Consider the following 15,893-nt stretch of genomic DNA (forward strand, 5'->3'; position numbering starts at 1 on the left):
AAAATATATAAAATTGGAAGAAATAAGTTATTCAAATGACCACTAAAACTTAAACCTTCAGCCAGGTGTCGTGTTACACACCTGGAATCCCAGCACTCAGGAGGTTGAGGGAGGAGGACCACTGCAAACTTGAGGCCTACAGGGGCTACACAGAGGTCACAGCCAGTCTGAACTACACAGCAAGACTTGATGCAAGAAAGTAAGGGTAGGAAAAACAAAATTCTATTTCAATACTTAAGGATTACCAGAACTGCCCGTACAACCACCCTAACTTAAGTCCCCCACCTCTACTCTCCCATGCTAGCTGTCTAACGCAGTGCCTGAAGGACCAGAGCAATCCACGGCGAGAAATTTTTTTAAAGATAATTTTGTCTTTTTTTTTTGGCAGAACCAGAAATTGAACTCAGCCCTTGCTTATTATACTGCGTCATCTCCCCAGCCCCCAATTTTATCTTATTTATCAGGTTAAAAAGTGTCAAACCTCTCAAAAGGTAAATCACGAGTTCTAGTATGGAAAATCAAAAACCAAAAGCCTTGCTAGCTGCTATTTCCATGGACTACTGCCCACACCCTCCCTGTGGTACAGGTCAAAGTTAAACTCTGATTTCTACACACACACTAATCCAGTACAAGATGGAATGATGCAAAAATGTTCCCAAAGGGGGCCAGGGACATAGCTCAGTGGAATGAGTGCTTGCCTGGCAAGCATAAGGTCCTGAGTTCGATCCCTGGTACCATCAAAAAAAAGTTCCCAGAGGATTCCCTTACTATTTCTTGTTTTGTGAATTTTATTATCAAACCATTAAATCATATATAGCTTTAAGCAAATAAACTTACCTAAAGTCTGCAAAATTATGCTTTCTAAAATCACCAGATCTTGAACTTGTTGCAAGTAAGCCTACAGACAAGAGAAAACATTCACTAAAAAAGTATAATACCACATTCCCCCAAAAACACTGAGCCAGAAAATAAGCCCTAACATGATTTTTCAGGATGCTAATAAGCCCTATCCCAAAAATAAGCCCCAGTTAAAAGCATCAGTCAGATGCATTTAGTACATCTGCTGCAACATACAACTGACATGTTGAATTATAAAATAATATACATATATATATATTTTTACATACATATTATTGACATTAATATTTAACACACAAATGTCACCTGCACTTGACAATGAATAGATATGGTTGTGTTTAATGTGAGTTTTTATATTTCAAAGCTGTAACAGTGAATGATGAGCAGGCTCATTTAAAAGCACCTCTACTTCTGGACACAAGAGACTGGGGCCAGGGGCTCTACAGGAAACAGAGTCACAAGAAATTTGGCCAGAATGCAGGGTCTGGAGTTATGACGACATTCCCAAGGAAGCAAACAGGATTGTGTTTGACACATAGATTTTTGTATGTAAATAAATGTGGAGTGATGTTTATGAAAAAAATAAGGCATCGGACATCCCCTGATAATAAGCCCTACTGAGTCTTTTTGAACTTTTTTTTTTTGGTGGGGGGCGGGGAACAGGTCTGATGCTTTGTAGTACAGGCTGGCCTTGAACTTGGTGAGCTTTCTACCTCGGCCTCCCAAATGCTAGGCTACAGGTATGTACCACCACATCTGGTCTGAAGCAAAAATTAAGACCTGATCTTGTTTTGGGGGAATACGGTACAAAAACTATCTGCAGTCCCAGTGAATAGACTTTTCCTTTAATTAAAAAAAAAGTAACACAGAAAAAACACTTTATTCATATATAGTTACCAAAAGAGTACCAGATACTTGGATGATTTTCATTTTTCTTTATCTGATTTTTTTTACTGATATTTTAAGTTTTAGAATTCCAGTGATTTAGATACAAGAAATTTAACTTGAAACATAACCTCATCTAACCTGTAATATAAGCACTGAGATTTTCTTGAGCACTGAATACTAAAGACTAAGTTAAAAAATGTAAAACACCTCATTAATAACTTAAATATTGATATATGCTAAAGTGACAATATTTTAGATATGCCAAGTTACATAAAATACATTATTAAGATTAATTTCCTTTTAAAATAATGAGGAATAGCCAGCCATGGTTGCACACAACTATAATCCTAGTACTTGGGAAGCCAGGGCAGGATCACCATGAGTTCGAGGCTAGCCTAGGCTACACAGTGAATTTGAGGCAGCCTGGACTACACGGTGAGACCCTGTCTTTGAAAAAAAAGGAAGAGGAAGAAGAGAAGAAGAAAATTAAAACACTAAATCTAAAAACTGAAGATTCTGGCTGGCCAGATAGCTCAGTGGATTAAACCGCCTGCTTAGGCAGACCCAGGGACTGGGGATGGTGTGCTGTTCCAGTCCTGCCCTTGGGGCAAACAGCCAATGACTGAGATTGGGCACGGTAGCACGTCTGTAATCCCAGCTTCTGGGAGGCTGAAAACAGGAGGATCACTACAAGTCCAATCTGTGTAGTGAGATTCTATAGACATAATTTAAGTAAAAATTTAAAAATGAAAGGTTTTCTTTCTTTGTATTCCAGGCCGGCCCTGACCTCACTATGTACCCCCAACTGGCCTCAAAATCACAATCTTCCCGTCTCAGCTTACAAAGTGCTATAATTACTGGCTAAAAAGATGAGTTTTTTTTGTTTTTAGCAACCCTGAGACTCAGATAACAAATTACATACATATGCTCTTGAGAAAGAAAAACAAGGTGGGATTACTTTATCTTGCTAACTCAATTCTATGGTCCAGTGGCATTTATTAGTCTCAAATTTAACTAAGACAGGCACAGAACACATGCTAGGAATTCCCACCTACTCGCTAAGCCAGGAGACTACAGTTCAAGACGAGCCCACGCAGCCTAACCATATTCCTGTCTCAAAATGAAAAGGGCTGAGGACATAGCTCCATGACAGTGCACCTGGTCATCATGTGCAAGGCCATGGACTCCACCTCTGATACCAGCCCTAAATCAATCTGCGTGAGCGGCGTCACGCCTGTATAAACTCAGCCCTTAGGGCCTGAGACAGGAGACCGCTAAGCTCCAGATCAGTCTAGGCCACATAATCAGTTCCTACACAGCCTGAATTATAGTGAGACCCCGCAGTATAGAGTATTATAGTCACTGTGGAGAATTGGCACATTACACAACACACCTTAATTGTAGCGATTCTCCTACAAGAGAATTCTACAATCGTTTTCAGCCTCCCAAGTGCTGAGATTACAGGCGAGCACCACCAAGCCCAGTCTCAATCACAATCTCAGTGTGCCCCAAGGGCAGGGCCTGCTCAGCAGGCTTGGGGATCTAACCCCGTCCCTGGGCCTGCTTGCAGGCACTTTAGTCCACCAAGCTATATGGCCAGCCCTGATATTTTAAGCTTCTAATTTCCTTAACATTATGGTCTCAAAGTATATCCATTTCCTACAAATGATTCAAGTTCATCTTTATAGCAGAGAAGTCATCTATCATGTATAAATATATTTTCTTTATCCACTCATCTGCTGATGGACATAGCCTGCCTCCAAGATTTAACTATTATGTCGGTTTTTTTGTTTGGTTGTTTTTTTTAGAACCGGGGATTGAACTCAGGCCCTTCTGCTTGCCAGGGAAGCGCTTATTCTACTGAGCCATCTCCCCGGCCCCTAACTATTATGTCTTGTGCTGCTATAAATATGGGTATACATGAACCATTCTGGTACGATATCTTTAGCTCTTTTGGGAAGATAACTAGAAGAAGAATAGCCAAGTCAAGTGGAATTTGTATTTTTAGTTTTCTGAGGAATCTCAATAGTGATATATAGTGGCTGAACCAGTTTACACTCCCACCAACCATGAAGAAGGGTTCCTTTTGCCCAGAAGCCTCTCCAGCATGTTTACTGGCTGACTTCCTGATGGTAGCCATTCCTTCTGGAATGAGATGGAATCTCAAGTGTTGTTTTAACTTGCATTTCTCAAAGAGCCAGTGATGTGGAGCAGTTTCACGGATTCGTTGGCTGTTTCTGTATTTCGTTTTCTTTCTCATCAGGTCCTACATCTGGGGAGCGGTCTAATCTTTTTGAGCTCTTTATATATTCCAGATATTAGTTCTTCTGAAACGTCCCACTCTACAAGTTGTTGCCTCTCTGTTAGTGGTTTCCTTGCTGTGAAGCTTTTTAGTTTGATGTGATTTTATTTTTTGACTTTTGGTACTATTTCTTACATAATCAAGGAAGTTTCTACCTACAGAAAGGTTTTACTTACACTTACGTCTTAAAAATATTTCATGTTCCAGCAGATTGTTATTTGGTTTTCTGCATCTTTCAATTTAACTCAACAAATTTTCACCATAAAACTTAATTTTTTTGTTAAAATAACAAGTTTCGGGGCTGGAGAGATGGCTCAGTGGTCTAAAGCACCTACTTGGAACAAGCTTGGCAAAGCACAGGGACCGCGGTTCGATCCCCCAGCACCACATGCCAGCCAGCCGCGCCCCCTGGTGGGCTGAGCTGGCCACATACACACACACACACACACACACTAAATAAATGTTAAAAAAATAAAAATAAAAATAAAATAAGTTTCTCTTAATACCCCCTATTCAAACGTTAGTAAATAAAAATCCCAAATTAAATTACAACCAAATAAAAAAAGCAGATTTGTCTGCTGGAATACAGAAGAGGTAAAATTCTTGAAGACAATGGTGTAGACTTCATGAGCAAAATCCCAACTGCACAGGAAGTATATGGAACCAACAACTGGGACCTCATCTTACTGAAAACCTTTCACACAGCAAGAGAAATCACCAGCAGAGTGAAGAGACAACCACAGTGGGGGAAAAATGTCTGCAAGCTGTTGCTCAAAGGATTACTATGAGAACTTATAAAGAACAACAACAACAAAAAAGCCCCCCAGAAACTTCAAAGACCCAACCCAAGAAGAATACTGGCCATTCAACAGATACAAATTAAAACATCTCACCCAGAAAAAACATCTTTTATCAAGAAATCAACCATAACAAATGCTGGTGGGACACTGGGGAAAAAGAAACCCTTCTCCACTATTGGTGAGAATGCAGACTGGTACAACCACTGCAAAAATCTGTGTAGTGATTTCTCAAAAAACTAGGACAGAGCTGGGGCTATACCTCAGTGGCACAAGCACCTGCCTGGCAAGCACAAAGTCCCAAGTTCCACTCCTAGTACAAAAAAATCATTGGGGCCGGGGAGATGGCTGAGTGGAATTAAGCGCTTCCCTGGCAAGTGCAAGGGCCCGAGTTCAATCCTCAGTTCTGCCAAAAAAAACTAGGGCAAGGCTGGACAGGAAGAGTACTGTGAGCTCAAAGTCAGCCTGAACTGCATATTGAAACCCTGTCTGAAAAAGGAAAAAAAAACAGCTTAGGACTGACTAGGGGTTCCATTTGACCCAACTATTCCCCTTCTGAATATCTTCCATGGAGAATCAAAAGCATGATATTACAGCAACATACGCATACCTGTCTATAGTGGCACAGCTTATAACAACAGCCCAATCTTGGAAACAGCCCAAATTCCCATCAACTGGAGAATGGATAAAGATGACATGTTTTTTTTTTTTTTTAAACAACAGCATATTACTCACCACAAAAGGATAAGCTTGAGAAATTCCTAGGTAAATAGATGCACCTTGAGATCGTTCTCAAAATAAATTTGATACACATGCATAAATACCTAATTATAGTGCCAGTGGACTAAGCACCTGCTTTGGTAAGCACAGGGACAGGGGTTCGATCCCTGGCCCTGCATGCCACACCAGCCCTGCCCCCGAACGGGTTACCAAGACCTGGTGTAGCGGTGCACAGCTGTAACCCCAGCACTGGAGAGGCTGAAAACAGAAGGATCACTACAAGTCCAGAGCTGCATAGTGAGACCCTGTACCAAATACATTTTTTAAAAAGGGAGAGGAGAGGAGGGGAGGCAAGAAAAGCAAAGTAGATCTGTAACTAGTCACCCACCTCACTCCGGGTGTCAGGAAGTGACTCCTGAGGATGAAGACAAGTATGTGCTACTTTGATGACATGCTCCAATTTTTTTGGCTGCTCTTCCACTTTAGCAGCTAGAAACAAGGCTGCTGGAGCTACAGACTGGAGAGAAAGAAGATAAATCAGTTTCAAACAAATCAAATTCTTTGCCTTATCTTCTCACTTCTTGTCTATGCTTTTACCTCTCTTAGAAGTGTATTTTCCTTTCTTATCTGTTAATCCACTTGCAAACACCAACCTACAACACTCTCCTTAAAACTATCTAGGATGGGCCTGTGAGATAGCTCAGTGGTCTAAAGCACCTGCTTAGGCAAGCACAGGGGACCTGGTTCAATCTCAGACACCACATACCACACTAGCCCTGCCCTCAGGGCAGGCTGAGTCAGCCAAAAACAAACAAACAAAACTATCTAGGCTACTACTGTTTATATCTAGAAGGTATGGGCCCATACCTCCACATCTGTGTGTCAGGCATGCACACTCAGGAGGCTGATGCAGGAGGATCACTGCAAATTCAAGGCCCGTCTAACTACACAGTGATATCCTGTCAAATACGTTCCTACATATATACAAATACATGTATAAATGAATCAACCATAACAGCAAGAGCTAAAATGTACCCGGAATACATGAAATGCATTAATTTTATAGAATTTAAATATTTCACTTTACTGACCAAAATGGAAACTGATACTTATTTGTATGTCTGCTGCTACTCAGGCTATACTTTTTCTAGAAATTTTTCTCCATACAGTTCACAGTAACAATTCCTCTCCTTCAAATTTGTTTCAGTTATATATAACTTTCTGCAAATACTTTCTTCAAACTTTGGATAACCACAGCAAAACTAATGGAAATGGACATAAACAAAACTGAGGATCTACACAGGGAGACCATTCAGAATACAGTGAATAATTAAATGAAATAGATAATCTGATGTGGAACACAAATGGATTTTACCAAAAATGACACAAGATTTTAGGGGAAAAAAAAGAGAATTTAAGTAAGTATTCAGGAAAGATAATTGGGTAATAGATGAAAGAAAATGTAAAACATACTTAAAGTTCATTTTGGTTTTTGGTCTCCCTCTACAATCCAAGCTGGTCTTGAACTCACTACGTAGCCCCCACTAGCCTAGAATTTGTGATCCCTCTGCCTCAGCATTGCATGTAGCTGGGATCACAACAGTGCACCACCACAAAGGTTGATTTAAAAGAAATTTAATAAACATTAGCAGAGGCTGGGGAGATAGCTCAGAGATTTAACTAAGCACCTGCCTGGCAAGCATAAGGACCTGGGTTCAATTCCCAGGATTGCATGCCATGCTGCCATGATGGCTACTGAAATTGGGTGTGGTGGCGCACCCCTGTAATCCTAGTGCTAGGGAGGCTGGGACAGGAAATGACTACAAGTCTGAACTGCATAGCGAGACCTTGTACCAAATAAATAAATAAATAAATAAATATAAAAAATTAAACGAGCCAGGAGATAGCTCAGTAGAATAAGCGCTTGCCTGGCAAGCGCAAGGGCCTGAGTTCAATCCCCGGTTCTGCCAAAAAATAAATAAAAATAAAAAATAAACAAACATTAGCAAATAAAAGTTTAGAGCAGGCAATTATAAACAGGCAACAGTGGAAAACTATTAGTACAGAACCAAATATGCATAGTTTTTTAATACAAAGACAAATCTAGTGGGATGTGTTCATCAAATTCCTTATCAAGCTTATCATTTTCTCACCAAACATAAGGCAGATTCTCTGAGATGCACACTACTTCCTTATATCTCTAATTTTGTTTATAAAATTTTCTATATTCAAATACTTTGTCCTAACCTGGCCCTAAAAAATAAGTAAGATCAACAATGTAAGTTGCTGTAAGAATAAAGCAGAAGTTACTTTTTTTTGAATACCAGAGAGTGAACTCAGTCAAGACTCAGCTATAGCCCCACCCCATCCCACATTCTGCAAGGTAGTATTGCTATGTCGTCCTGTTAAGGTGCTCAGGCTGGCTGTAAATTCATGGTCCTCCAGTCTGTCTCCTGAATGCTAAAATTACAGGCATGCAGCACCACATCTGGCTCCCAGTTCCATATATACTGAGACAGGGTTGCCCGGGCTGGCCTTGAACCTACCATCCTCTTACCTCAGTCTGAGCAGCTGGGCTGTGCTCCACCATGCCCAACTTGTAAGAGGAATACTTAAATTAGGCATGGTGGTTCATGCTATGATCTCATCCTCTAGGAAAACGAGGCAGGGGAATCCTAAGTTCAAGACCAGCCTGGGCAAATTAGCAGGACCCTGTCTCAAAATAAAAAATAAAACACAGGTGTGATGGCACATGCCTATAATTCCAGCATTTGGGAGGCTGAGTCAAGAAGATTGGTACAAGTTCAAAGCCAACCTGGGCTAATAGTGAGTTTAAGGTCAGCCTAGACTACATGGTAAGGCCCTGTCTCAAAAAACCTAGACAGACAGAGCGAGCAATTGAGCTGGGAGTGTAGCTCAGAGTTAAGGCTCTGGGTTCAATTCCAAGCACCACCACCACCATCAAAAGAAGAAAAGCTAATATTCATTATTTATTGTCTGCTTTGGGCTGGTACTGTGCCACTGAGATACTTTTTATTAAATTTTTTAGATTTTTTTTTTAGTTTTCTTTTTTGAGACTGGGTCTCACCATGCAGTTCAGGTTGGCCTTTAACTAACTTATGTAGCCCAGGCTGGCCTCAGACTCATACAATCCTGTGTCAGCATCCCAAGTGCTGGGATTAAAGGCATGCACCACCACACTCAGCTAAATTAATTCATTCAAACCCTAACAACCACTCTATCAAGAAGCAATTTTATAACACACCAATGAAAAATATGAGTCTTTGGATATGGTGGTGCGCCTGTAATCCCAGCACTTGAGAAGCTATAAACAGGAGGATCACTATGAGTTCGGTCTACAGGGTCTCCACGTTCACTAATGAAGTAAAATTTATTTCCATTAAAGGCCAGGTACTCTACCTACCAGGGTACTGGAAATCTTATCTGGTGGTTACATATATATAACAACACAAAAAAATTACTGTATATGCTTTAGATTTATTTCTGTGCTGTACTGTCAAACTTTGAAAACCTCAACTCTACTAACTGAAAAGATAATTTTAGATCTCTTCTATCTTATCAAAGAATCCTTTGAACCTGTTCAAATTGGGGGAGGGAGGCCTAGCACACCAGTGCCTTCACGCTGAGCTACAGCTCTAACCATCGCTTACAAACTCACTAAATTGCCCAGGATGGCTCAACCTTCCTATTCTCCTACCTCAGCTTCTCAGAGCACTAGGATTACAGGCATGAGCCAGCCACTCCTGGCTATAAATATTTCCTGAAGTAAAAAGTATTTGTGGTTAGTCAGGATATACCCAAAAGAACTGTCTCCTATAATGCTGAAGACAATGTAGAGTAGTTCTATACTGTATATTCATGAAACAAAAATTTTACATAAACATCGTTAATTTCACCTACAGAAATTGGGAAACAACTTGAATATAAAGCAATAGTCAACTAGGTAAAGAAATTATGGTAACACAAATACTATGTGGAGGCTGAGTGTGGTGGCAGACAGCTCTACCACTGAGCCACTTTTTCAGCACTTTTCTATTTTCTATTCTGAGACACAGTCTTGTTAAGCCACCCAGGTGGGTCTTACACTTGCAATCCTCCTGCCTCAGCCTCCCTCCAGAGGGACAGTATATGTGTGCCACTGCACTCAGTACTCACAGTCCTGAATCTGCCAATTTCTTCTATTATATGAACTATATCCAGCTTCAGATTCTCTCCCTACAGCATTAAAAAGGGAATTCAAAATCTACTACCCTAAATCTAAAACAAGTTTCTTGAAAAAACAACTAAAATATTTGATTCACATATCCACAGGAAGTGTTCCAAATTTATCCCCCTTACCTTCAGATTTTATGAAATAGTGATACCTACACCAAAATCATCATCATGAATTCATTTCCAAATTATTTGCAGTAACGTTTAATGGACCATTTCGGGAGCAAAACAGAAAATAGCACCACTGTATTTATTATTGCCCAAGCAAAAAATTCTTTTGTTACTTTACTATTTTCTTTTTTCTGTTTTTCGTTTTTGTTGAGTCAGAGTTTCATTATATAGTCCTGGCTGGCCTCAAACTCCAGGTGATCCTCCTCTTTCAACCGCCCAAGTACTGGGGTTACAAATATGTGCCACTATACCCAGCTCTTTCCCACTCTTGAAAGTCATTTCCTCAGTCATTATACCATACCGTCTTCTTCAAACCAATCATTCAATGGAATTTTATCCGACTTTTGGAAAATCTAAATTTATATCATCTATCATTTCAGTATTTATCACTTGACTTAATCAGTGAACTGATCTAGTCTACAGACATACTAACCCTACCAGAAAACTAGACACACTTCACAGGAAAACTGCAAGGCTAGACTCAAAAGAGTAGTGTGATAAAGATGATCAACCTTAAATTCTGAAATTCAATTTCCATTTCAGTAGCAAAGACCAACCACAAATTGGCACTTGGAATAAACCACCAAATGGTTACACCATACGAAAAAATTATACTTACCGTTCGATGAAACTGTGTAAAAGACTGAATCATGTAAAATCGATGCATATATACTATAGCAGTGTTGATAGTCAATTGTGAGCTAGTGTTCAAATTAAGGTCCAAAAACAGGCAGGCAGACAGTATAACTCCCAAAACATAATCTCCAGCTGCTCCCCAACAGGCTAAATGGCCAAACACAGTAGATGGTCCTAAGTGTCCTCACTTCAAGTCAAAGATCACTGTTTTCTTTCACTAAACTGCCAATTGAAGCATAATACTTTTAACAAATATTTAATATCAACATATTGAATAAAAATTCTTGAGATGTATGATCAGGATGGGATATAAACTACATAAGATCTTAAACCTTTCAGTCCCTTGCCTTCTGCATATCTTAATGTGATTTAGAAGACTCTCCCTAATTTCTCTCCTCTCTCTCCATCTTCTAAATTCCAGCATTTACTTTGACTTACTTCTGGCAATCCCAAGGTCATGATCTGTGGAACCAAAAACAACTTTGAAATGATTTGATACTAGATTCACTAAAGAAAAACTGCCCCCACCGCAGCCCATGACTTTGTGCTTGCCTGTGCCTTTACCTCCAGAACCCTCCCCATTTCAAAGATAGGGTTATCCACTGATCCCCTATTCCTCAGCCCCAAGAAAACTTGTAAATGCCTTACTCAGAAGGAGCTCCTGACCAGACAATACGTAAGATAGGGATGTCACTGTCCCACAACGGCAACATTAGTAACACACTAACAAAAAAGCTTATTAAGGATACATTGAAGCAGATTTTTAAAAAACGGTTTAATTCGCACAGACTGGATGCTTAGGAAACAAATGGGTATCAACAGGAAACAAAATGGCAAATGGCACCAATTTTGAAGCAAGCACACCCTTAACAAGCATTTGAGTAAAAGCTAAATAGCCCGAAGCTGCATCTAGGGAAAAAATTATTCACACAGTTGAAAGAACACAGAATGAAAACATTTTTGGACAACAGTAATTTGGGGAAGAAAAGTCGCTAGATAACTTTGAACTACGAAAAAAAAAAAAAAAAAAAGGAAAAAACGCTTGTGTGACTTATGGATCCAATATTTTGTAAACCATTTAAGAATTAGATCCATGGGTTTACAATACTAGAAACCCAGCCTGACATCTCCCATTCCTCTCAAACTGGACACAACTGGGACAATGGTTATTACTGAAGTCTGAGCGGCAAGCACTGTGGTGGGCCTAGGCTCAAATCAAGCAGTATCCATTTTACAGACAAGACCGCCAATAATTCGCGTTTTCTCAAACAGCCAGCAAGCGGGAGGAACCTATTCTGAGCCAGGCCGGGCCGCCAGGCCTCGGCCGCCGGTACGGGCTCCTGGCGCGGCATTTCCGGAAGCCTTTCGCACACTTCGGTCCGGAGGACCGTCAACAGAACGCTCTGCTCGCCTCCTGGCCAGGACAGAGAAAAGCCGCAACGCCCCTGCAGCAGGAGGGACCCCAAAGGCCCGGCTACAGCAAAGCCGGAAAAGGGCAGCAATTCCCAGCAAGGCGGGCGGCCCGAGCGCGCGCGCGAGCGGGAAACTGGCTCCGCCTCGAGCCTCGCGCCGCCCGCCGCCCGCTCCCGCCGCCGTCCTGCCCTTCCGAGCCCGCGGAGCCTGGGCCCGGACGCGGGGCACGCCAAGTCCCAGCCCGAGGCCTAGGCCGCAAGGATACACGTTCAGACGTTGTCCCATGTCCTGGAGCAGATTCGCCGCCTGCTGGCGATAGGAAAGTTCTTTGTCTGCGTCCAGGCCAAAGCGGCGGGATGGGCTATTTTCCAGCTGTTCGCGGGTAAAATACCACCGTTTGTTGTTCTTTCTCTCTTCCTCCATAGTGCTTCCACCAGAAGGCAGCGGCAAAGGCTGCAAGCACTTCACAGCGTCACCCGAGCGGCGACACACATCCGCTGTGCGGAGGCAACCGCGACGTGACGAACTTCCGCTCTGGACCGGAAGACACGCTTCCGCCCGGAAGCGAAAAATCAACGCGCCTACTTCCGTAATGGCCCTCGCGACGCCCCGTAGCCCAGTTAACAGCCAGTCTGGGACCAGGAAAGACCTTGAGGCGAGCACGCGCGTGCCAGTCACGTGACGGCTGCAGTTCTCGTTTAAAGCCCGAGTTTCTCCCCGCGAGAACTGGGCTGAGCGTTCGCGCCCTGGCTGCGCGAGGCAGCGGTCGTGGCTTCTCGAGGCGCGCACCTCCGCACGCCGCCCGGCGCTCCTGAGGGAGTGCCGTTTGTGGTGGAAATAGCGGAGAACTTGATTGAGGAAATAGGTGAGACGTTTATAAAACTGAAGTGTAATCAAAGACTGGCCGCACTGTGTATCGAAACAGAGCAGCACTGTCAAGTGGCACAGCCCGTGTGAAAAGTCGCTGTACAGGAGCCGCGGAGATGGCTCAGTTGACCACGCACTTGCCTGGCAAGCGCAAGGGCCTGAGTTCAATCCCCGGTTCCGCAAAAAAAGAAAGAAAAGTCTCTGTACAGCGTGTAGCCAAAGCCCTTTCCCTATGTAGGTATAGAGACCAAACTTGAATTAAGTGAAATTAATCTAATGCCCAACGTGCCCCGAGCACAGTGCTGACTCTTAGTACGCTGTTTCGTTTAATCGGCACCAGTCTAAGGAAGTTTTATTTGTTTTCCGGTACTGGGAGTCGAACCCAGCGCTTTCCACGCTGAACTTTTGTATGTCCCAACTCTTTTTTTTTTTGAGACAGTCTCGCTAAATTACACAGGCTTCAATCTGTCAGGAGCCCCCCAGAACGCAGCATTGAAGGCACGTGCCACCATGCCCGCAAGAAGTAATGATGCTTTATCCCTGTGTGCGGATGGGTGAACACCAACATCCCTCACGTGCAGAATGTGTAAATTCAAATCCTTTGTCAAACTGTATCCCAGCTTGGCGCCAGGCCTTCCTGTAACCCAGCAATATGGAATGCTAAAGCAGGATTGTAAATTCTAGCTCTCCCTAGGGAATTTCATGAGTTGGTGGGATCCTGTCTTGAAAATAAAAATGATTATAGAAGGACTGGAGATGTATCTCAGTGAAAAGGCCCTGGGTGCCATCCCCAGTACCAGAAAGAAAAGAAAATTTGTAACCCAGTTCCATCATCTCATCTAATAGCTGTTTGATTCTGGGCAAGATGTTAGCCTCTCTGAGCCTCTTCTAGAAGATTTATGTGATTATTAGTACCAACATTTTAAGTTTGAAATGAAGCAAGTGAACATTGAATGAGTGGAAAGCATTTGTAATAGTTCCTGGTACTTAATGAAGCATCTGTAGATCTTATGAAAGTGTGACTTTGGCTTGTTAAAAGCGTTCTATTAAAATCCAGGACAAGGCCACTGCCTTCATTTTTGTATCTCTATGGGCTAGGGATACAAAAATAGTACAGATCTGGCTGTAGTAAACAGTCAGTATGTCTTTTTCAGATAACTGCTCACAACAGACAGGGTCTTGCTGTCTGGTTCAGGCTAGCATCCAACTCACTATGCAACCCAGGACGGCCTTTGCCTCACAGGGATTCTCTTGCCCCTGCCTCCCGAGTGCTGAAATAGCATGTCTGTGCCACCATGCCTGGCTGAGTTAGGTTTTTAAATTTGTTTTTGTGGTGCCGCGAATTGAACCCAGGGCCTCACATGTACTAGGCAAGACTTCTACCACTGAGCTATGTCTTTATCCCCAAGTGTCAGTTTTAAAGTCAAACATAATTCCATTATTGTTGCCATTTTAGTGAACTGGATTTTTTGTTTTCAAGAATTATTCTTAGCTTACCATGATTAAATTTGGGTAAATCTGGATAACGTAGTTGTTTGTCTTGTGTTAATACTTCAGGTTTTATCATTGCTAACTTAGTGTGTTTGAGTCTACTTCCTTCTCAGAAATATTTCCTTGCATTTCAGATCCTCCTCTGCAGTATACTGCCTACAATTAGTATTGGCTCCTTTTGATGCTGTAGAAATTGAGGCTCTGAAAGCTTAAAATGACTTCAGATAATGAGATTTAAAAAACACCACTTTAACTTATGCCACAAACTTTTAAACAATATATATTTAGTACAGGGTCTACAGGGTCTCACTACACAGATTGGATTCGGAGTGATCCTCCTGTTTTCAGCCTCCCAAGTGCTGGGATTACAGGAGGCACCATCATACCCAGTCTCAATTGTCTCGGCACATGGGGGGACACAGCGTGCCAGGGATCAAACCCTGGTTCCTGTGACTGCCTAAGCAGGCACTTTAATCCACAGGTACCTGACTGGCCCACAAACTTTTTTCTAGTAAAAAAAATAAAGTACTTTTAGTACTTTTTAGTACTAAAAATAGTAAAATAAGCACTTTTTTTAGTTATATTAATTGTGTATATTGCTTTTTTATTATTTATACTAGCCATGCTCACTACTACTGAGGTACACCCTCAGCCCCTTTAATGTTTTGTTTTGTTCTGGTTTTGTGTGTTATAGCACAACAGATTGAACCCGGGATCTTCACACTAAGCCTCATCTCCAGCCCTTTTTCATTTTTGCATTTTAGACAGGGTCTGGCTAAATCACCAAGCTGCCCAGGCTGGATTAGACTTGAGATCCTCTTGCTTCAGCCTGGGATTGTGGGTGTCTGTCGTCATGCCTGGCAATAATGTTGGTGGGGTTTTTGGGGGGTTTCTTTGGCAGAACCAGAGATTGAACTCAGACCCTTGTGCTTGCCAGGGAAGTGCTTATTCTACTGATCCATCTCTCCCGCCCCGGGTTTTTTTTTTTTTTTTTTTAATTTACTTATATTTTAGAGAAGGGATACAGGGTGTTCAGGGTCTCACTACTAGATCAGACTCATAGTGATCCGCCTATTTACAGCCTCTAAGAGCTGGAATTACAGGCGCATGCCACCACGCCCCATCTCAGTTGCAACTCAAAATGCCCAGCCCCTGCGCCTGCTTGCACTTTAATCTGCTGAGCTATTTTGCTGGCCCTAATGTTTTTAAACAGCCAAAATTATTTCTTCTGGATCTGTCTTGCCTAATCCTCTAACCTATGTTTGGTTCCCTATTTAATGATAGGTTCTGACCTTAGTAAGAATTGCTGAATTATTGTGGTGGTCCTCTAATATGGCCAAAGCCCTTAAAACAGCTTACCTTCCGAGAGACCACCCCGACCTCTCTCCAGCCCAGCCCAGGGTGCAGTACCCTTTCACCTTTCCACAGGGCAGACCCAGTCAGCTCCTGAGGTGCTTCTAACCATCCGCCTCAGCTCCAGTGCAGTACCCTTTCACCTCCCCACAGGGTAGACCCAG

At 42.2% G+C, this 15,893-nt stretch overlaps 1 protein-coding gene across 3 annotated transcripts in view; it reads right to left on the reverse strand.

The window, feature by feature from the left end:
• Ccnt1 (cyclin T1) overlaps positions 1-12,648 on the reverse strand; it is a 22,531-nt gene extending 9,883 nt beyond the window's left edge. Inside the window, exons 1-4 of one of the 3 annotated variants that reach the window (XR_002822645.1) lie at positions 12,284-12,525; positions 10,589-10,670; positions 5,954-6,082; positions 838-898 (exon numbers count right to left, since the gene is read on the reverse strand). Coding sequence is in view for 2 of the 3 variants with exons in the window: in XM_004638608.2 (XP_004638665.1) it covers positions 838-898; positions 5,954-6,082; positions 10,589-10,670; positions 12,284-12,441 (430 nt within the window). In the remaining variant the exon portion in view is untranslated. The other 2 variants (XM_004638608.2, XM_023723599.1) reach the window with 2 other exon arrangements.
• Between the last annotated feature and the right edge of the window lie 3,245 nt (positions 12,649-15,893).

The sequence above is a fragment of the Octodon degus genome, unplaced genomic scaffold (assembly GCF_000260255.1).
Source record: "Octodon degus isolate 3935 unplaced genomic scaffold, OctDeg1.0 scaffold00100, whole genome shotgun sequence".
Taxonomy (NCBI): Eukaryota; Metazoa; Chordata; class Mammalia; order Rodentia; family Octodontidae; genus Octodon; species Octodon degus.